Genomic DNA, 23,358 nt, shown 5'->3' on the forward strand with positions numbered 1-23,358 from the left:
CAAAGTTTTACAATCTTTTTAAGAATCTAGGAAGCAAGGATTTTTTTTGAGAAATATCCAAATACAAACCTGCTTTTTCTGTGCCTGCCTTTTTTGAGCACCCAACGTAGCTGACTTAAAGCTAAGAGACTTGGACTGTCTCCTAACTTTCACTGAATCTCTCCGGCGATCATATGAAAAAGACGACGACTTCTTTGTAATTTTCCTCTTAGGTGTGTCTGCCATTTCATCCACCAAAGTACGGTTACCTTCAAGCAAACAGCGTCCCCAGAAAACAAAAACTCAGTACCATGAAGTGTCCACCAAGCTTACAGGGAACAGTCTTCAATCCTATAGGAAGTGGAGCAACCTACAAGGAACAGAGCCCACCTAAGAACAACTTCAGTTCTTCCAACAGGTTGTACAAATGAAAAAAGCCGATGGTCCTGCAATGCTGTATGTCACTGAAGAGCTGGCAGAACTCCTTCTTGCTGTATAAACTCAAACAGGCTTCAGCAGTGATGCTAATCTGAAAAATGTAGTGACTATCCTGCTGAGCATGCTAAAGGTGAACGGAAGGTAGTTCCCTGAACACCAACAGGGTGTGGAGTACACCAACAGGGTGTGGGGATGAAGCAGAAGACTTTGGTTCAAAGCATCTTCTTAACTCCTTCCTTTCTGGGCTACTGCTAGGAAGGTATCTGAAAAGTCAGACTGGTGAAAGCTCCCCAAAAGAGACAGCGTTATTTTCTTATCTTTGGATCCAAGGCACTTGCTGAAGGAACCTTTAGCATGAGGTAGCTGCCCCATTCATTAGGGGCCCTGCTTTAACCTAATTCAAATATTCCCTTTTCTGTCTTTGTCAGAAAGAGTATTCACGCTACAAACTTATGAGGTACTTTATCTACTGAGCCAACTGGAAAATAAAAACCAAGCCTATGTATGAATCTTAACCATCCTTCCTGGGAAACAACTATGAAGTTACAGCACTCTCTTAAGACCTGTTGGTATCAATGGACAAGAGGATAACACTAACGAATTCTCATCCTAGTGACAGTGTGGGAATCTTATCAGACAGCTGAGATTGCAACTTTTGTACCAGGACTGTGTTTAGGTAGGAATGTTTCCCTTGCATAACATATTAGCCAAGGAACACTACAAGGGTGTAGAGCCCCAAGACTTGCTGCTATTGATTTCCATTAAGCAAAACATATCCAAAGCACAAAGCTGTGCATATGGGAATAAGCCTGCAAACCTAACGCAGTCAGATTTAAATCTGTGTTAAAAGACAAGGAGAAAACTATCTTTTGACAAACTTATGCCATTGTCCAGGGTCTTTTTCAGAAACTTTTCCTTATTTTATTCATGATGCTACTTCACATAAAAAACAACTATGATTAATTTATGCTTGCAGGATTATCCATTACTATAATTAAGCTTTAATATGGGTCAGTCCTCTAGTGTATGAGTCTCACCACCTCTGTTAGGAAATACCTGTGAAGTTGGTACAACATTTCTTTTAAGACCTGCCGATATCAAGGAGTAAGAGGGTAGTATTAATGAATTCCCATAAGCAGCCTTTTTTCCCAATTTCTTCCTTTGTTGTAGGATGAATAATATACCTCTAGGACAAAGTGATATTGCTAAAATTAATGAAAAGCTATCAGAATATCATGCATTTATTAGCCGTAATGGCCTAATTCTAGATTCACTGCAGATTTCTGTGGAGATTTACACTGTGAAGAATTAGAAAGCACTGCTTCATATTATCTACAACTACTACAGGACATCAAAAAAAAAACCACTATTAAATATTTTTAGTACAGAGTATCTCTTAATTGTGATGGGTTTATAATACTGTAGCAGTCATCATCCATAGCCACATACCGACCTTCAGCATTACTAATATTAGACACTGTGAGACCATCATCGTTTCAACGCTCTCTGTGGTTTCCACCAAAGTTTAGATTAAAGAGACTCGTTCTCACAAATTGAGACCCTACTTAAATTACCAGTTCCCATGATTTACAAGCATCATCTTTCTGAAGAGTAAAAATAAGCAGGCAATTCAGCATTATGCATGCTTTTAAGCCATGACGTCTCAAGAAAAAATATGTACTCCAAAACTTCTTGAAGCATCTGCAGCATTTGATAAAAATCATAGGTATTCTGATATATCATAAAAATTAAGGTCAGGGAAAGTCTGAAAAGCTTTTGCAGATAGCTACCCTTATAACATATTCTAATCATGCTTTTTGCACAAAAAAAAATATTAGCAATTAAGACTGACAAAGGCACAAATAGCTTTAAAAATCCATTGAAATGCATCTGACTTTGTATCAAATACCAGGTACAATCCCGATCATTTTGCTTCAATAAAAAACACATTAGACCTAAAACAGGTGCATGAAATGTAACAAGAATGATCAGAGTTAATGAAAGGATTTCCGAATGAAAGTAAATTATAAAGAAAACTGAAAAGGACAGAGGTCCTCAAAATCTTTAAAGATACAAAAAAAGGTCTGGATCATATTTATTTACAGTTCTCCTAAATACAAGAATCTGCAGCACTCAACAAATCAATTTTCAAAACAAAAGGTAGTATTTTACACACAAAACATATCTCCTTTAATTTACTTGGCTAAAGAAAAGTTCAATTTCATTTGATGACCCAGATCTCGCACTGAAAAAGTCAAAGAATGATTCCTCAATGTCACTTCCAATTTTACAGTCATTCAGTTTGCTTCTTCCATTCTCTTTTCAAGGCTGAGAGTCCTGGTCCATTTAGACACTACCGGTAGAGAAGCCTTTAATCTACACCTGCAATCAATGTTGGCATTTGCCTGTGCTTTTCCTAGTTCTACAAAAGTTTTTTCGTTGCTTCGTTTGTGGCTGGAGGAAGTAGAGGGCTCACCACCAACACATCCAGCAGCAAGATCCCACCACCCATTCCCTTCTCTACACCTTGCTTTGCCACAGGGACCACTCAGGCAGCTCCACGGCCACCAGCAGCCTTGCTGCACTGAAAGGGAAGGTCTCAGCCCACTCATGCTCCCACTCTTTCTTCAAACCTCAGCCACTCCCAGCAGCAAAGCCCCCTCCCTTTCCTCCTCAGCTTGTCAGATTGTTTGGTGAATTGATGATGCTCAAGAAATAGCAGTGAAATATTCAGTTATTTTTGCAAGGAGAAGTCTTCTGCCATTTTAGTGAATAAATCTGCTATGAGACGGGGTCCAAAGAGTGCCGGAGCCTGCACAAGGTAAGCAGCAGGATGGGGATGACAACATGGGGGAGAGGCAGACACAAGGGCAAGCTGCTGGAAGCCTTCTTAGATCTTATTATGTCTCACAGAGCTGTACCTTGCAGTGGAAGCCGATGTTTCCAGAGGTCTTTTACAAAATCATTTTCCCAAATGTAATAGCTAGCTGAGAACTCATTATTTTGTGCATTCAGTTAAAGGAGTCTCTCTCTGAAAGCACATCACATTTGCAAAAATGATATTTTATCCACCATGTTATTGTCTACTCCCTCTGTATCACAGGACACTTCTGCAACCCTTCATAACCAGCATTTACCATCAACATTTGGTTTCAGACACAACAATAGAATTTGTCACTTCAGTATTCAAATCTCCCTTCCCTTTTTTCAGAACGATTGCAAATATATTGAACAAGACATGCTCTGTTTTCCATCTTCCAATCAGTTACATATCCATAAGACCCTTCCTCTTCTCCCATGGCAAGTTTGTGACTGTACTAACTCAGTCACTGTTGCTCAGGTCTGTCTTTCTGCTGAGAAAACAGGCAGGTTTATGAAGCATGAATTTCTTCACAGCACTGTCGCGGTCTTTCCCAGTATATCATATTCATGCATGGGCCTCCTATTTTCAAAACTCAAGATCTACCTGCAGCTCTTCAGATCTCCAAGGAAACCAATTTAAAATTTACAAATGTCACTCCTCTCCTACCTGGGAATTCTTAGTGCATTGATACAACTACTTCAGTAACACAGGAAAGGAATTGGGATATTGCAGTTTATCCCAAAAATAAACAAGAAATCACGAACGGAAATGCTGTCTTCACAGAGCTAGAAAAAGTAAATGATGATGAGATTAATAATTTGTAGAACAGTGCTGAAAGAGACAAAAAACTAAGAGCTACAGATCGGAGACAACATTTAGTTACATCTAGTATCTCTTAGTGATTAGAAAATGCACATTTCAATATTAATACATTATGCCCAGTATTTCCTCACTTCCACGGGGTTTAGTCTCACCCATAAACACTGTGAAGTTAAGACTTAGCTTATTAGAAATATTACAAGCATTTTAATTCCATTATTTGACAGAAGATAATATTTATATTTGGAGTATGTTATTTCCAAATAAGTCTTCATTAAATAGCAACTGGAAATAAAGACTACGTAAAAACTTTGATTTTCTACATTAAATCCATCAACAAGATGGATCTAAAAATCATGTGGCCATCCCATTAATAATGAGTCAATAGTGTTAATGCAAAAAAATGTGGTTAAAACAGAGACATTCTGATTTTACCAATTTGTCAGAACTTCAGTTAATATCAAATTGTTAATCTCTAAAAATGTAATTAAAATAAAAAACACTGCAGAATACCAGATGACATTAAGAGCTCATTGTTAAACTGATGTTTCTGAATTTTTTAACAGAAAATAATCATGGAATTGCTATACGAAGGGTTTCTTTCTCAGTATCAATACTTTCCCAAGCTCAGTGGCTCAAGCAGTTATTTTAAGCTGTTACAAAAAAAGAATGCCTTATGCTCAAAATGTGTTTTGCCAAGTCACTTATTAGTAACAACAAATTGTTTCAAGGTCATCCTGTTTTCCTGGGATACAGGGAAGGCAGTCACAGAACAAGAAGATAGAAGCCGTACACTGTGGCAGAGATAATCGTGGCAGCAGTTGAAACTTAATTTGATGGAAAAGTTTTGAGGAAAAAGGGCATACCAATCATGGTATTGTAAATATTAAGAATCATATTTTTGAGTAATTTTTTGGCATTTTTAGGTTTTGCTGTCAGATTTGCTGCACTGAACCTAGATATTCGTTCATTCACTCCAGGGTTTTAATCTGTTAATGGCAGAAACAAACTTTAGAAGCACAACAAAAAGTTGTTGTCTGTTCATGGTTTTAGGGTTAAATTCCTAGCTGCAGAGTCAAAGAAAATAAAAATGTAAATTCAGCTTTAAATTTGCTTAAATGAGGCAGAGACACTCCCAAATTTAGAACAAACAACACTACTTTGAGTATTCTGATTATGTGCTAATGGAAATCTAAAGATAACAGAAGTTTATCTCTGTGCAACTTTCATCAAGCTCAAAAGCTCTCGAACATTTTGGAGAGAATGAACAGATACAGGGTTACCAGAATCTCATTCTTTATTCCAGCACCATGTTGTCACTGGCCTACCGCGATTTTGCTATAGAACTGGGGTCTTGCATAACTGTCCCTAAAAGTAAGTGACAGAACAAAAATCAATAGTAGCGAGATATTGTAATCACAGCTCTACAGTCCCTAGCTAGCCTTTAACCTTAACATCATAATGCATTTGCTCAAAATAGACTTATTTTTGCATTGGTTTCAAGTTAACATTTGTTACAAACAAAATACAGTCATCCTTTCCAAACCCACATTTTGTGTATCACATGCCTCTCTAACTCAACAGTGCTTTCCAAGAGGAAGTAAACAAAACAACAGTATTATTTAGAATTGACCATCTGTTTAACACAAAAACCAAAAGTTCGTTTCCTTTCCACTACACTGGGAAAAGTTCCTAATAAGCCTTCATATCATGTGAATAAGCTGCTCAAAGACTTTATCCCATCACGGCAGAAGCAAGTGGGCACTAAATTCATAATAATATTAATAGAGTCTCTGTAGGTCTCTAAAAGCAGATGCAAATGAAGTGCAATAGATCTCACTGAATTTCAGCAGCAATTTGATTACTTAATGTAGTTAACTCTAGACCACGAATGTTTACAAACTCAATTTCAGCACAGATCTCTGAAATTAATCTCCATCCCATTCTCACCAACAGTATTCCACTCCAAATAGCAACTTCTTGTGTGTCTTTCTAAGAGGTTCAAAGTATGTCTAACCAGCAGTAAGCACCAACATCACCTTGATCTCACAGTGACCTGGGCCAGATACTAACACCACACACACAAACACCGTGGTGAGCACGAAACTTCACTCCAGACAATACCAAACCATATTCCTCCGGTTTTTATCTCTGCACTCAGTGGGCGTAATGAATTATGCAGGGTGAAGAGCTGACTGAATATTTGAAAACAGTAAGTTGAGCAAAGGAAGCTCATTCCTTAGTTTAGAGAAATAAACCCAGGCTGTTACTCTAAGCATACACCAAAATACAGTAGTTACTTTTGAGAACTAGAGTGTTGAATTTATTAGGACCATGATGAAGGAAATGGTAAGATGCTGATGCTTTTACATTCACAGGTTGCAAATCCCAAGATACCAAAAACCTAATACATTTGGACAAATGAATTTATGAATAATTGACATTAGGTTCATACCCCACATTGTTTCAAACTAGCTCTATTTGCCTAGCTGCTCATCAAAAACAGTGGCTGTTAATGGCAGATCCTTGTTATTCTCTTTGGAAGGAAAGCCTCTGATTTTTCAGAAATGTAGTTACACCAAACACAGACATTTTGATCTCCAAAGCTTTTCACTGAGCAACAGCCTGAACATTACTATGTAGGAAAAAATTACATATAATTGCACATGAAATAATTTCTTTGAATCGTGCAAAATACAAGGGACTATTTCAGTGAGAATTCAACTGGGAGCTAGTTATATTCATACATGTACTTTTAAAATGGGAGATTACACAACAATTTCCTGAATATTTTTTCCATGGATAAACAAGGGCCTATGAGATCCCTGAGTAAGTACTTTCATATTACACCCAAAGTATGAGGATCACTGAAGTGTGTTTGTGCCTCAGTCAGCCAGGAGAAGCCATGGTTAAGGATGGTTGGGGCTTTTTTCCCTGTTGAGAATGTCTGCCTACTAAGAACTGAACTGAGGTCATCAAGTATGTTATCATCAAGCTGGAAACTTGTCAAGTTGACATATGTTTTTTGAGAGCCTTCAAACAAAGGGCCACTTTTACAAGTAACAGACATCCAAACAGAACAGTTTGTTAATCTATGTTTAAAACATTGTTCTAATCACTAAATGCACAAGAAACCTATATTTTTTAAAAAATGAAAATAGGTTATGCAGTTGACTAAAAGCAAGTTAAAAGGGAGTTATTTCTCCTTTATTTCTGGAAAAGAGATATTGGCTATTCATCTGCTCAAGCTTTTCAAAGAGTTTCCTCAAACAATACCAAACATGCTCAGATTTAGGACTGGAATGGATGCCACTAGTTGAAAACAGATTCTTGTTGCTTGTAGCCAAATATTTTTCAAAAACAACAAAAACAAGACAACCCATTTGTATGTATGTATACAGAGACAGATAAATATAAAAAAACATTGATATATTTCCATTGAAAACTATCTTTCCGTAATAAAACCTGGGAAAATTTGCACTTCAAGGCAACAATCACAAAACAGTTTTCCACAAAAAAAATTATCCAAATGAGCATTTATTAATTTTTTGTTTAATACCGTTACTACCATTAACTGCATTAACCAAGTTTTCATCAGCAACTTGATGTGTAGTGATATTGTGTAATACGAATGTCAAACTTGCATGCCAGCTAAGTAAGAATGCATTATGCACTTTCTCAATGAACTATGTTAAAAGGCTTAAGAAAAGCTGCTTCAGAAAGGAACAAACAGCTTAGCAATATCAATTTTTCCATGTAGTTTGTTTCATGTTTTTCTCCTTTTTTTAAGGGAGAACAACATTGACCACCACTAACTATTCCAGGGAGCAACTGGTTAACCCTTACTCATCCATTTTGTTTTAGTAAGTGACAGGAGAATAACAAAATATAGGGACAGAAGAAGCTAAATAAAGTCACCCAACACCATCAAAGATACTGCTCTTATTCCATTCAGAACATGTGCTGCCTCTAAGGGTCTTTGTATTTGTTATAGGATAGACCATTTCCTCCATGGAGACAGTGGAGCAGGAGTAAATATATTCTTCACATTAGGTTTTAGTTTACTAATATAGTTGACTATACAGAGCAATAAATTCATCAAGAGGACAACTTGGTCCTTAGCTGATTCGCATTCTGTGTTCTGCTTGTATGACACTGTACAAACAATTATGGCATAAAAGCAACATAAAAAAGACAAAAATTACATTTATCACTGTAGGAATGATCCTTACATCTAAAGAACCATGATAAGAGCAAACTGATTTTCAAAAGTAGAGACGATAGGTAGTAAATAGCACAATAAACTTGTCTTCAAGAATGTAAAGGACTTGTGAAAACGAACACAGAGATATTAAGTGTTCAGTTTTGCAATATCCTAGATATTTTTGTCCCAATTTAAAAAAAAAATATATGGGCTAATGTTTAATTTTGAGCATAACTAATCCTACAGACCTCAGTAATAATTTAATTAAATGCTTAGACATCATCTGTTTAAATGCTTTTTAACAAGATATGCTTAAGTGTATATATATACAAAATACCACTAACTGGAAATATATTCAGAACCTTGCATTAATGAGACCTATATCAGGTTCTGCTAACACAAATCTAGTTGATATACTTGCTATGGAGGAAGCATCAAATGCAAAGCTAACAATCCAAAACTAAAGAGAACGAGGAAGGTCAGCTGTAAAACATAAGACGGGAAACTGAAAAACAGTGACTAATGACTGAAATGCTTGAAAAGAATCAAACATGAAGGTCAAGTGAAAACGATTAATTCAAGGGTATAAACCAGCACAGGACAGTGCATGTTTATATTGCACCATCCTAATCAATGCTACAAGGTCCTTTAAAAAAAAGAAATTTAACTGGTAAGTGCTATCAGTAGAGACGTGCCAGATTCACAGAATCAAGAGGATATGAGCTTGGCAAGTGCAGAAATAAATATTACTAATTGCTAGGTATCTTGTCCATCTATACATAAAAACAATATTATAATAATGACTTTGCCTGTTTCAGTTGCAGTCAGAGTTTTTCAACTATTAGTCACGCACATAAAAACACCCACAGAGTTTCACTGTGAGGAATTACCCCACTTGAAGGCAGCAAGGCAAGGTAACAGCCAAAGAATGAGGTCTTCAAGTCACCAGAATGCAAACTTCTCCATCTGAAGGGAAGAGCACGTGAGGAGCTAAGAAGTGCATGACTCAAGTAAGTTTAAAAAAAAAGAAAAAAAAAATTCTATATACACACACACATATATGTGTGTGTATATATATATATATATACACACAGCAACAACTTGCACCAGCCTCCTTGAGGCCTGTAAGCAAAAGCTAAACGAATCATGCAGCTGAGCACTTCAGTATGAAATAACTAACTAGAGGTTTTAATTAGCTTTTCATGAAATCTTAGCTGGGCACTATTTTTATGGAAGAAATTCCTGAAAAATCAGCACTGTTACTCTATACAGCTTGAGTAATCCCAACATTTCAGACAACGAGGAGTCTCCATGTCCCAAGACTCCTCACATAATTTTTCTTTATAAAGTCCTGGTTGAAATAACCGTGTCAATTAAATTTTGTCACAAGAAATAACTGCAGGCAAAGTATTTATTTCTGAAAAATTAGCCTAAGAGTCATCATTTGGCCATTTTTCAAGGAGCCTTCAGAGTGCCTGTTGCTTCCAACAGAGGCAATTAAGGATCCTGTCTGTGAAGGAGCAGGGTCCTGAAACACATTTCCAGACTGAAGCCTGTATCAGGCTCAGACGCTCTCAAGAGCTTCAGCAAACACATGCAGCTTTGCAGAGAAAACCGGGGTATTTACCTACAATTTTAAAGTTTGCCACAGTGTTTCTTACCTACCCTTTCTGAACATGTAATTCAAAGATGCAAGTATCTATAACCTCAAAAAAACAGCCAATAACCAAAAACCTCTTAGCTGACTGAGATCTAAGCCTCTACTTTAAAAAAAAAAAAAAAAAAAAAAAAAAATAGTAAAAGCACTGAAGACCCAGCAGTATGTAATTATTTTCTCAAGTTCTGTGTAAATAGCAGTTCCTCCCAAAAAGATTTTTGAAAAACAATCCATCAACCCTCCACAGTTTAAAAACAGCATGGTTTTTTGCACATATTCAACTCATAACATGAAGCTAAAATCTTAACTTACAGATTCAAGTTTTTTGCATTATTGTTCCACTGTATGAGGTTTTTTTATTCTTGGAGCCTCCTTTTCTTACTTGAACTTTTAAAGAACAAAAAAGGATGGAAAACCCATGATTTCAATAAAAGATTTCCTGTACTTTTTGAAAAACACAACAGTAACAGACTTCTCACATCTGTCAAGCAAACTATATAAAAAACCCCTAAAACTTCTGTATTGACTCCCACTTTTGGACACATATAGGAAACACCAAACACTGATATGCTGACGTGTATGCTGAGCTGCTTTAGTAGCTATTTGTACTTACACGGTCTTTGTCATCGGCTACATCACAAAGAATGTCATCGAGATCTAAGATCCCACCATCCCCATGCTCCAGTCGATGTACTTGTATCCAGTAGTTTGGATCCTGCATAAAAGAAGAAGAAAATACTATCAGATATCACACACCAACAGAAAAAAGGATATTCCACAATATAGTTAACATCACAGTCCTACAAATGCTCGACATTAAAACATCCATTTAGGTAATATTCTTGTAAATAAATGTAAATTGAGATGTAAAGTCAAGTTCTTTTTTTAAATCGCCCTAGATGGGATACATACTCTTCCCACTATTATCAGCCCTGCATGAGTCACAGTCCCATTACTGACACGTACAGGAACAGCATTCCCAGTGTTACAGAATATATGCACTATATAAAAGGAAAATACATCATCCTCAAAATAAAGTATCTCGGATAGTGGTCAACAGGCAGAAAATATAACAGGACAGCTGTAAAGCGTGGAGGTTTTTTTACAAGACAGCTATAAAGGGTACAAACAAATATTTAAATGATATCGAAAGGTTTTCTACCTGTGCTTTGGTAGAGTTGATAGATAGGTATCTAAATCTTATACGACAAACACTTTCCACATTTTAATTAAAAAAAGATACATATACACACACATACATACAGACACATATATAAGTGTATATACATGCATATATGTATGTGTGCGTGGTTTTGTGTGTATACGTGTCTACCAGTAACTGGGAAGACTGGCTTTATAGTCTTCATTACAACTTTTCAGACAAAAGGAAACCGTACAGAATAAGGTTTTGTCCACAAAGTGTCTTCTACATATTGCTACATAACCTGTGTACTGTTTAGTACTCAACATGCTATTCTTAAAAGGTTTCTTTTCTAGCAGGGGAAGGTTGCACTGTAAACACACAAACTTAACATGATAAATAATCTTTTCTTGCTTCTCCAATACTCCCCCATAACAGTGCCAACACCTTGGGCTGTTGTTAAGTGTCTAGCAGTAAGAGAGCTTCCTTGCTTTTCACTGAGCAGGCACGACTACAGAAAATGACTAATGTGAAGACCTTCAAACTTGCAACATCTTGTGAAGTGCCTGACTTCCTAAAAATAGCAATTAGCATCGCAGTCTTTTCAGACATCAGTGTCTAGAAGTAAGGAAAAAAAAAAACCACTCAAAACCAAACCCAAACCGAAAAAACCCCACCCAAACTCAAAAAACAAAAAAAAACCAAAAAAAAACCAACAACAACAATGCCACCACAACAACAAGCTCCCCCCCCAAAGAAAAACCTCCACCTTTAAAGAACTTGAAAATAATTTGATTTCTTAAAGGATGGAACAGGACAATAAATGGGACCACCAGAACTCCTCTAAATCCATATGTGTTTTTAAATCTTGACAGGCCCATGCTGCACAAAATCTTTGACAGCATGCTGCATGAAAGAACATCAAGGGATATTCATTTTGGTTTTTATATCCTAGAATTCCGTTTCCTTGCACATGATATATATGCATATGTCAAAGATTTTGGAGAAATTAGATAACCATGAAACTTACTTCATTGTTTGTATAAGTACATCCACCTTAAATACTGCTGTAAATCATCATCATCAGATGATCAGATTTCAGGCTTACATTTTACAGTCATTAGGCTAGGCATTTCAGAAATTAAATTACAGATTTTTTTTCTCTAATTTCTCTAAGTATTAAATATCATTACCTTACATTTCTTCTAAGGAAGTATTTATTATACAATTAACTGATTTTCCTAATATATGGCTTTTCCCCAAACAGCACTTACTGTTGTAGCACATTATAGGAGATAATTCAGCATTCATTTTTTTTAGAGTAAAAATTCAGGAAAAATTAAAAATAGTACTATGTTATTCACAGTCATGCATACAGAGGTGCACACATTGCTACATAATACAGAAATTTACTCTGTAAAAAAGGTATGCAATGAAAATACTAGGATAAACTTTTTGTTAAGTTTGAATACTCCACTAACGCTTACAGACAGGGCTGGAAAAAGCCTTCTGTGTACACCAGAAATCCTTCAAAGTTCCTTAACAAGTTCCAAAGGGAAGTCCACTGAAGAGATGCCTTTGTAAACTCTGCTCTCAAACTAACAGAAAAGAGGACCCTTCTTCATCCTCCAGCCCATCACAAAAATTACCTTGGCCTCTCATATCTATACCAGAGATGGACACACAGTTGGGACGTCCCAGGCTTTGAAGACACAACCAAACTGATGAGCTATGAAGCATCCTGCATTTCTAAAGGACTTGATTCAAGTTTCCTCTGCTAGTTTCTCCACCTCAAAGCCAAATCAGAATTGAATCATAAGTCAGGCTTCACTGCAAAACGAGAAATGGGAAACCTAGTTTGGGCCGTAGGAGTCAGATTCCTCATATGTCACACATTTCACCATTTTTATTTGCATCCCTTAATCTTCTTACTGAACAATTAAAACTGAAACATTACATTTCTTAGTGAAACATTAAAAACAGATAACTGCAATACTGGCTCAGGGACTTGACTGCATCCATCAAAATAAACAGCACCAAAACTGAAACTACAACTTCAGTATTCCTGTATCCTTATTTTTTTCTTCCTACCACAAGTATTTCCCACCTCCAAGGCAAACGTAAGAAAACATTCACGATTACAGAATCAATAGTAGAAACGCCCACTTCTAAAGCACTATTGTGTTATTTCAGCATGTACAATCTACATTAAAAATAGCTTTGATATATAAGCTGCATCCCTTTTGCTAATTAGTTCCTTTAAAACTTTCTCAATATTGCCTAAGAAGTTGTAGATAGACTTCATTTTTTCCTGCATCACCTATTTGTTATGCCATAGCCTGAACTGCTCTGGTCGCTTTTCCTGTCAGACAAGGTCCTGACACAAAACAATATATTAGCAAGACCAGACAAGAAATACATAAAACTAGTTTGGCAAGAATTTACTCTGGCAGGATTTGGTAAGTAAATATGAAATAACAATGAAACTTTTCATTAAAGCCCTCTCCAAACTTCACAGAGCAGTCCTTCTCTTGAGGCCCTTTTACTCTATTAAAGGTTTCACATAAATCAAGGATTTGGTGGGGAAGGCTTGGGAGGGAAGAGAGGTCTAGGGGGGAGGGCAATACTCACGTTTTGTACAGATTAGTTACACCATTAAAAAAAAAAAAAAAAACAAAAACCAACACCACACCATTGAAGCTAGTGATTTTACAAGTTAAGAAAATCCACAGCTATTTATGGTTCCAAATTTTGACAACTAATTCTATGTATTAACCAACCAAATAACATGGAAACACCCAAACTGCATAAATGTTCACATTTAAATTCGTGCTCTGTGTTCTGTCTACAATGAACACACGTTGTATAAGAGTCAGCTCGCACGCACTGTTTGCTAAATACAAAAGAAACTGGACCAAACTTAGCACTGATTTGAATTCAAGTACTACTACATCGACATTACAAGGGTAACTGTATCCACAGCTTGGTCAAGTTGTATTTCTCAATCGCAGCCAGTGATCAGATATTCATAATTCCCTATGCAACAGCAGTAACACAGTCTTAAAGCATTTTCTGGAGCAGTCAAAAATACCCTTTTGGCTTAGACCAGTTACTGAGTCATAAAGTGGAAATCAGCAATTACCAGAGTTTACTGGAGTTTATACAACTTCATCTGTGGGGCAAACTGGTCCAATCACTCCTTCAGGACACCCAAAACACCTCTGGGGTCACCCTCTCTGGGTGGCAGTGCAGGGCTCTCAAGCAAGATCTCACAAATGAGGGACTGGCTCCAACACCACAGAGAGATGACCTGCTCAGGGCGCATGCAACAGGGTGCTTACACGAGTGAAAAAGAAAATGTCCTCTAGTTATAAAATAAGAAAAGTGCAAAATGTATCGAGTCTACAAAAGTCAGTTTCTGTAAAGATGAAAAAAAAATACTAAACAGAATTTTTTAAATTACTCGGAAGCTTTTCAATAAATCTCCTTCAGAGTTGTTCTGGTTTAAGAAAACATCCCAGAATCAGATGATTTACTGTTGTTTCAAAATTTGAATTTGTATATTACAATTACATTTTCACATTTTGTCAACAAAACAAAGCCACATTTATATTCTCTCACTGTTATGATTGTGTAAAAAGGTACTGCACTCTCCAAATCTGCAATATATTTAGAGATATAAAAACATGCTTTGATAGAAAACTCATTAGCTACACTGCTCCACCAGTATGTAAATTAGCAACGTGCAATTATTTTGTAAAAGCTGTATAGATGCCTTTGTCACTAGTTCATGCAGAAGAACTAGCAAGTTCACTTCATTGAATACAAGGATAGAAGTAATGCTAAACCTGATTTATAATATCTTCATTTAAATATTGCATCACTCAACTCAAGTCTAAGCAAGTCAGATGTCCTGTTTCCTGTGTACACCCATTTAACTATTCTACTTGACTATGATTATAAAAGTACTTATAATTTAAACTCATGAGCACTACAGTTTCTGCTCCGAAGTCCTCTATAATGGAAGATAAATATTTGCTAAGCGAACACCAGCACTGAAAGTGGAAGCAAGAGCACATTACAAAGGCAGTAAGAATGCAACCATTCATACTCTGTTTATTCCATGCAACATGACTTCTAAAAAGCACAAAGGAAAAACTGAGAAAACCATTAGTTTAAGTAATATCATTCAGTATTCTGTAACTAACAATTTTATGTTCCCACATAATGGAAACAAGGACCATATGTGGAAAACAATATCTAGAAATACGAATGGAAACTGCAATGTGTTCTTATTAATGGCACAGGAAGATTTCTTATTCTTTTAGATCTAAATAAGCATCTTGGTTTTTGCAAACGTACCCTTTCCAAAAATGTATAGAAATGTTTAACATAAAAAGTTACAATAAGATCATTCTATGAAATATTTTGTCCATATCATACTAGAAAAAAGCATCACAAACTTCTTAGAAGTAGCCATCTATTTAACAGAAAGCAGAAAATCAGGCTCCTAAAAAGTCCACCTTACAATGCTTAGTGTTTACAAATTATGCCCACTGCTGTGATTTCATCTCACCTGTCCACCAGGAGGATGTCCCAAAGAATCAAAAAGACTACTTTATCTGCACGGCTACAATTACGTAGTTGGGGGTGGGGTTGTGGGGGGTAATTTCTTGTGTTTGGTTTAAAGCCCACCCACACAGAGAGCACTACCGGGGGAGCACAGCAAGCCCTCCCCAAAAGGTGTCTGTACTTCTTACCTTTGACCGTAACAACTCGGGTTTCCTAGCTGCAGCTTTCAGCTGGGTGCAGACCAACTGTAGTTGCCACCACAATTTGTTACACCTCTCGAAATCAAGTAAACTAAATTTTTTTTCCCCACACACACCTAGATTTTCTAATCTGTTCAGGCCAAAATAGGAAGAGTATTTCTTACCACAGAGCAGTATCTGGGGAAACAGATTGGCTTTGCCAAGCTGAGCTCACCGAGGCTTTCTGTGCCTGTCAGAGATCATCTTTCTAAAACTGAAATGATTTAAATTTAGATCTCATTTACAGCTTTTTGCTTTAAGATCTTTTTCAGTACATAGACCCTTAAATGATTTTTAAAAAACACTGTCAACTGGACAGTCATGCATAGGTATTACAGTGTAACTCTCAAAGGAAAATGGACTTGCCACCAGAATGAGTGAAAGCGCAAAAGCAGATCCAAGTCCGTCAATGTAACTTCTCATTTATAAATGAGGAGATAAAGGGAAAGTAAGTATATATTTTTAGTTTCTGCTTAAGACCATCTGGAATCTAAGATTACATGACCATGGGCTATATTCACTGTTTTGAGTCTTTTCAGAACAGATAAAGCCTTTGTGGCAAGAGCACACACAGACCAAAACCAACTAAATCATCAGGCTGGGGTGTGTGTACCGGACTTGTCTGCTCAGCAGCATATGGCACTTGGGCGCGTTAACACAATCTGAAAGGAAAATAATGGTTAATAAAAAACTAATATATCTGAAAATTTGCCAGTGAATTCATTCATTTCCCAGTCTAGCTCTGTGCTGCAGGAAGGAACCGTCAAAACAAGCAGTCATGTGCCAAAGGAAAGCCAAGAACACTTGCAATGTCAGCTGGATTCCAGTTACGTTCCACCACCGGCCAAGCTGGCAAGAACAAGTCCCTGGGTTTGAATTGCATCTTCTTCCCATCACCTGGCTCCTCGAATTTCAGGCACAAAGACCTGCTGCGTAACATACAACAGCAGCGACAGGGGAAAAACAGCTTCAATGATGATTGTGCTCTCTAAGGTATGTTGATACTGCACCATGGCAGTGATGATACAACATAAGTACATTCACCGTCTCTGCAAGGGCACAAGGCGGCAAAATACTTAAAATTAAAGAAAGTAGCCCAGGAGGCCTCAGAAAGCAACTGATACCTGTAACAACTCTTAAGTTACCAGGCAATGAGTTGAAGGTACAGTTACCTTTTCCATTTTTGACCACACTCCATCTGCAATCACTCCCCTCATACCAAATTTAGGACATGTTTACACCACCTTGCCCTGTGTCCCATGAAGTCAAGAAAAACAGGGCTACAGAAGACTACAGAAAATAGCTGAACGCTGTACAGTAGAAAATAAGCCTCATCCCTTTCATCTTGTTGTTCCTTAACCTGTAAAACTGCTTTTTGTTCTGGGGATGTACCACACTAAAGTTAATTTCTTCGTATTTTGTATTACCAAGAAATAGGGATACATACCCAGGAAGGTTACAAATCATGTGTTAGAAGATGGTTTGGTCAGGGATTTAATTTTTTCAAACATACAAGTGTATATACAATGTCTTCAACCAAGGGGTATATACTGATCCCAGATACAAACCAGTTATGAAAAAAACAGGCAAGTCTGATCACCAAAGCATCTTGTTCCACTTTTACTCCCACCAGTGCTTTTCCAGCCTTGCTAAAAGGGCTTTATCTTACCAGAAATCCATCAAGACAAAATCTGAACATCTGGCCAATATCACTCTTGCTGAGACACTGAAATGTTGGAACGGGTGTTTACAAAGTAAAAAAAAAAAAAAATACTGTTATGTTTTGCACGCATCCTGCATGTCCACTTCCAATAATAGCAGTGATTTACTTAAAAATTGATCATGTTACACTATCAGTTTCAGTCCTCAGCATGGAAGTCTGATACAGTCAAAAAAATGAGCCAATTAGTCGTCCACTTCAGCAATTAAATGTCTCCTAAAACCCACTAAATTGAAATAATATGGTCAGTAAACCACTGGAACACTACTACATATCGAGTTGTGCTGCATTACTACTGGAGTACAAAAAAAGCTAAAAGGAATTACTGGATCTTGCTTTAGACAGCAAAAGGTTGGTATTAAAAATGGTAAATTGACTTTGGCTGTTAGCCACTACACAGTTTGCCTAAACTTTCAAAAATATGTACGAATCTTTTGCTCTTCTGAAAAGAAATGGCGATCTCCTAAATCTGTAAGGAAAGTAGTCTGAGATGTATTCTAGAGCTACCCTTCCTGTTTTCCTACCCTACAATTTTCTAGACAAAATACTGTGTCTTAAGATATACAAGTTCTTCCTCTGTGCATCATGAAAGTCTGGAATATTTTAACTCATCTACTTTACCTAGAAGCAATCTGTACCAATCCACGAGAAATCATATCACTAATTAATTTAAAACCACCTTCCTATTCGCTGCATATTTCCAATACCTATTAAATAGCACATCATCTCCATGATAACCTAACACCATGGAATAATTCCAGTCGGAAGGGACCGCGGGACATCCCAGAGCTGGACACAGACTGATGCATGCTGAGCAGAGGGGCACGACCCCTTCCTCCGTCTCCCGGCCATGCCCTGCTGACCCAGCGCGGGACGCTGCCCGCTGCCAGGCTGCAGGGCTGGCTCCTGCCCGCTCGCTGCCTCCACTCCCTGCGCAGCTCCAGCCCCAGCCCATGTCGCTGCACGGGGCTCCTCCTTCCCCGGTGCAGGACTGGGCATAGAATCATGGAATTGTTTAGGTTGGAAAAGACCTTCAAGATCATCGAGTCCAACCATTAACCTAACACTGCCAAGTCCACCGCTAAACCATGTCCCTAAGCACCACATCTACATCTTTTAAATACCTCCAGGGATTTAAACTCAACCACTTCCCTGGGCAGCCTGTTCCAATGCTTGACAACCCTTTTGATGAAGAAATTTCTCCTAATGTCCAATCTAAACCTCTCCTGCCACAACTTGAGGCCATTTCTTCTCGTCCTATCTCCAGCCACCTGACAGAAGAGACCAGCACCCACCTCACTACAACCCCCCTTCAGGTAGTTGTAGAGAGCGATAAGGTCTCCCCTCAGCCTCCTCTTCTCCAGACTAAACAGCCCCGGCTCCCTCAGCCGCTCCGCATAGGACTTGTTCTCCAGGCCCCTCACCAGCTTCGTTGCCCTTCTCTGGACACACTCCAGCACCTCAATGTCTTTCCTGCAGTGAGGGGCCCAAAACTGAACACAGGACTCGAGGTGCAGCCTCACCAGTGCCGAGTACAGGGGGACAACCACCTCCCTGCTCCTGCTGGCCACACCATTTCTGATACAGGCCAGGATGCCGTTGGCCTTCTTGGCCACCTGGGCACACTGCTGGCTCATATCCAGCCAGCTGTCAACCAGCACACCCAGGTCCTGGCTGCATTTCACATGGCTCCTGGCGGCCTATTCCAAAAATACTGCACTGAAAACATTGCTCATTGTCAAAACTAATGACTTTCATGACATTTCTTCACAGCATGCAGCCTTCTTAAACCACTAGGAGGTGCCACCACCAAAGGGCAGGTCCAGGCTCCTGAGCACCCTGCCAACGCCTCAACTCTGCTATTAGCATCAAAGTCAGGCACCCACAAAAAAGGGGAAGTTCTTTTGTGCTGCCACTAGAATGCATGTGGCAACCAACTTTGAGAATTAATAAATCAGGAATAAAGCTTTACATCTGGCTATGAAAGATTAACGCATTTTCACCATCACTACTGATGGTTTATGCTATGCACAATTATGTTCTGTTTGCTGGGCGGGGGGAAATTAAATATTTGAGAAAAATATATTGAGTAGAGTGACATTGTATCTCTAAACTCGCTCATGTCCATGCTGTGAGCACTGAATAACACTGTCCTGCTCAAACTGCAAAATAAAACTTTTCCGTGGGATTTATTCCTCTGTAGGAAAATCCTAGACATCTATCCAAGCACTGCCACAAACTCCAAGTGTGCTAAATCCACAAGTAAGGTAAGAAAAATGTGCCCTTTTCAGATTATTTTGCTGTAACACAGAGCTTACTCCATAATCTACATTTAAATATAGCAAATAATGCAACAATAGTTTATCAACTACAATTTGTAATTATTAGTATTAACTCCAGATGACAGATATGAATTACAGTAATCAAGTCCATAGCTCATGAATGCGTAGTGAAATATAGTGAGTATAATGGTGCACAGTCTTCTATGCAGGGACATTAGAATTCGGGCAACAATGCTGAAGAAATGCAGAACATCTTTAGATTGCAGCTTGACAGCTGAACCACGAGTGAATTTGATGAAAGAGAGAAGTGCCTTCTGTTTCTTCCAAGAGCTTATCTCTTACCTCCATCCATCATTACAGCATTGCTTGGATTTAAGCACTCATTGCTTTTTTCAGACACTATGATAGCTCTTCAAATTCAGTACTACATTTAGACTGGAATAATGGATTTTACTGGAATAACCATCCACATATGTATGTCTGTATGTACAGACATAGACGTTGTAAACTGACATATGTATGATTGATCTATGTTGATTAAACAAAAAAAATGTGAGCCTGGCAAAATGTTTCAAGGGAAGATTTAGGAGGGTAGAAATACAGTTGTCTACCCTAGTAACATCCAGCATGAGATGAAGAGCCTAATTTATTTCAGAAATGTACTAGAAATAAGATTTCCATTTGGGGGCCATTAATATCAAGCACCATGAAAGATGGAAACAACCAATTTTGATATACACTCCCAAGTGGGCACAGTCAGTTAATCTTGTAGTATGTGAACTCTAAACAATGATTAATAAGAGAGAGTTGCAAAAACATTATTATATACAGTGCCTCACACTTCCGACATGCTGTAAACTATGAAGTTAAGAAAAAATATGAAATGCCACTCTCTGTTCTGATGACTGCATTATTCCTCTGGGAGCTTCAAAGTCAAGGCTTGGTGGGTAGGACTTTGCAATTTAAACAGCTTTGCTGAACCACATGGAAGGAATGCACAAGTTTATGTGAATCACAAGAAAGTTTATCTTGATTTAGGTCAGCTACGATATATCTTACATTTCTGATCAGATTTAGAGTTTTAGCATCCCAGGCACCTTACTCTCCCCTGCCACCCGCTCAGCCATGCACAGGGGCACCCACAAGCTCTTCTTGCCTCTTCTGCAGTTGCTGTAAGAGGGGTGCATGTGGGAAGAGATCCCCCACGCTCCCTGCATTGCAGCACAGCAGCACGCATGAGCAGCAGGTTGCTTGGGTACCACCTGCTGCCTACACAGTAATTCCCTGTCTGGTTTAGAGGAGAAGCAATGTGTCACCTACATCTGTTGGATCAAGCTGGTATATAGCACAAATAAAAAGTGACAAACTAACATATGCTGAAAAACACCTACAGCTCAACACCGGGTCCTAGGACCCAGAATAGATACCTGGAGCATTTCAACTGATTTGTGTTGTAGGAAAAACCTGCTAATACTGAGTGGGGGACTGAAAGGTTCAGGAGTTTCCACTGTGCCCTATAAAACCCCTCCCAAGACTATAACTATATTTCCTTCCTTTGTTCTCCACATCTATGTACACATTATAGCTCATACAAAAAGCTTTCTACATTGCCTAAGTAGGCTGACATGAGGCCAGAGGACCCCCGCACACCACCACTCCACCATCTCACCCGTAAGGATCAGACACCTGAGGAACAGTATCTTTGCTTAAAATACACCTGTACGCACACACACAGGTGCCTCTGGGTCAAACCCACCAAGGAAAATTGGTTTCCAGTTAGCATCTGCAAAAGCAATGTGGAAATAATCATAGCAGCATGTTAATTTATTTGTTAAATACTTTTCAAGATATTTTAATCAAAACAGGCCTTATTTTCATCTCTGGGGAACAATTTTTAGCAACAATATTTAGCTATTACTTTTCCAAACTGCCCGATCTTTTTGAAGCAGTGTAATTTCAATACCTTCTGTGGTACTGATTTAAGTGTGTAGTCACTCATTTCTAAACATGTCTAGCATTTTTCTGAAACTTTGAAATCAATTACTGTATAAACTCAACTACTATAATCATGGTTATTTTATAAGGTTAAATAAAACAGATCTGTCAATCTCTTTGAATTCAGGGTTCTGACTGCTGCTAACCCAGAGCGGGAACTGCAATGCAGCACTCCACGTTAGGGTGAAGGAGGGAAAATACCTTAAAACAAAACTCCTAAAAATAGTAATCTCAAAGATTATTTGTTTTGTTTTCAAATGTATTCATAACTTGTAAAGATAAAGACTTTTTGTAAAAAATTGACCCTAAGGTAACCTTAGGTTTACCATGGCTACACTCCTACTGTCTGACCGTGCTGCAGGGTATTACCATGTTTAAGATGAAATGCAATTAGCACCACAGCAGGCCAAAGACCTCACCGGGAAAATAAAGACAGAACTAACACTGAGTGCTACCAAGTCCACATTTTACCTTTCCTGCTATTTCAATTTACATCCATGTTTTGTTCAGGGGTCATCAGTTACGGTTCCTCCTCACAAATCCACAATAATCCTCTTTTTCAAAACAGTAACTAAGCTCAGTTCTGGTCTAACCTTGAGGCTAGCCCAAGTTTAACCAGAAGAAAACAGAACCCCACTCCCACATTCTTGAGTAGTGAAGAAAGCCCATAACAGGAAAACCCTAACTCCTCTCTTTGCCCTGAACCCTCACCTTACCAGTGACTCTCATTTTCAAACTCCTCCTTCAAACTCACTTCCAGTTCCAGAATTTGGTATAAATACCGAAAATCACACACCCCACATGGCTGCCAGGTACACTGCAACCTTCCCTCTTCCTCTGGCTTCTCGAAACCCATTCTTCTCCTCCGTCACCCACATTTACTTACAGCTCACCATCACTTCCATACCTGGCCAGCAGTAGAAATAGAGAGCATTTCCAAGATGTCAAAGCAAACACAGATGACAACTATTAGAAAAAAAAATTATTTCAGAGCATGCCCGTTCCATTTACTACACCAGTATTCCTTCCAACTTGATGTTGCAATACCCTCACAGACCTAGCTGCATTAGCACCCATCAACATAAGCAAAGCTTGCCAAGTTAAGCCCTGAAAATTAATCCACTAACACAGGAAGACAGAGGTCAGTATTAAAAACCTCCTTTTACTTCCTTAGTTATCTTCGCCCTTGTCATCTCCAGCGATAGGGAGCAGCTAACAGCAGTACACTGAACTCTAACCCATTACACATCTTTCAAACTTGCTTAAATCTCTAACAGCATGTCTGCACTCGTCAAAATTAAAGCAGAAGACTTTATTAAGAGAGAAGCAGAACCAGCTAGTCTTCTTGACCAGAAAAGAAAGCAACAAAAAATAACGATTAAAACCAGTGAAGCAATGCCAAGCCCTATTTCGAACAAAAGGTAAACCTTCAAGTCTTCTCAACTGAGC

At 38.2% G+C, this 23,358-nt stretch overlaps 1 protein-coding gene across 9 annotated transcripts in view; it reads right to left on the reverse strand.

Annotated features, from left to right (window-relative positions):
• Positions 1 to 23,358, reverse strand: part of PARD3 (par-3 family cell polarity regulator) — a 460,545-nt gene that overhangs the window by 397,340 nt on the left and 39,847 nt on the right. For all 9 annotated transcript variants that reach the window (XM_010585300.1, XM_010585343.1, XM_010585352.1 and 6 more), the window contains exon 2: positions 10,574 to 10,675. In XM_010585300.1, coding sequence (XP_010583602.1) covers positions 10,574 to 10,675 — 102 coding nt within the window. The remainder of the gene's footprint in view (positions 1 to 10,573; positions 10,676 to 23,358) is intronic.

The sequence above is a fragment of the Haliaeetus leucocephalus genome, unplaced genomic scaffold (genome assembly GCF_000737465.1).
Source record: "Haliaeetus leucocephalus isolate CR32 unplaced genomic scaffold, Haliaeetus_leucocephalus-4.0 Scaffold0, whole genome shotgun sequence".
In the NCBI taxonomy this organism is placed as follows: domain Eukaryota; kingdom Metazoa; phylum Chordata; class Aves; order Accipitriformes; family Accipitridae; genus Haliaeetus; species Haliaeetus leucocephalus.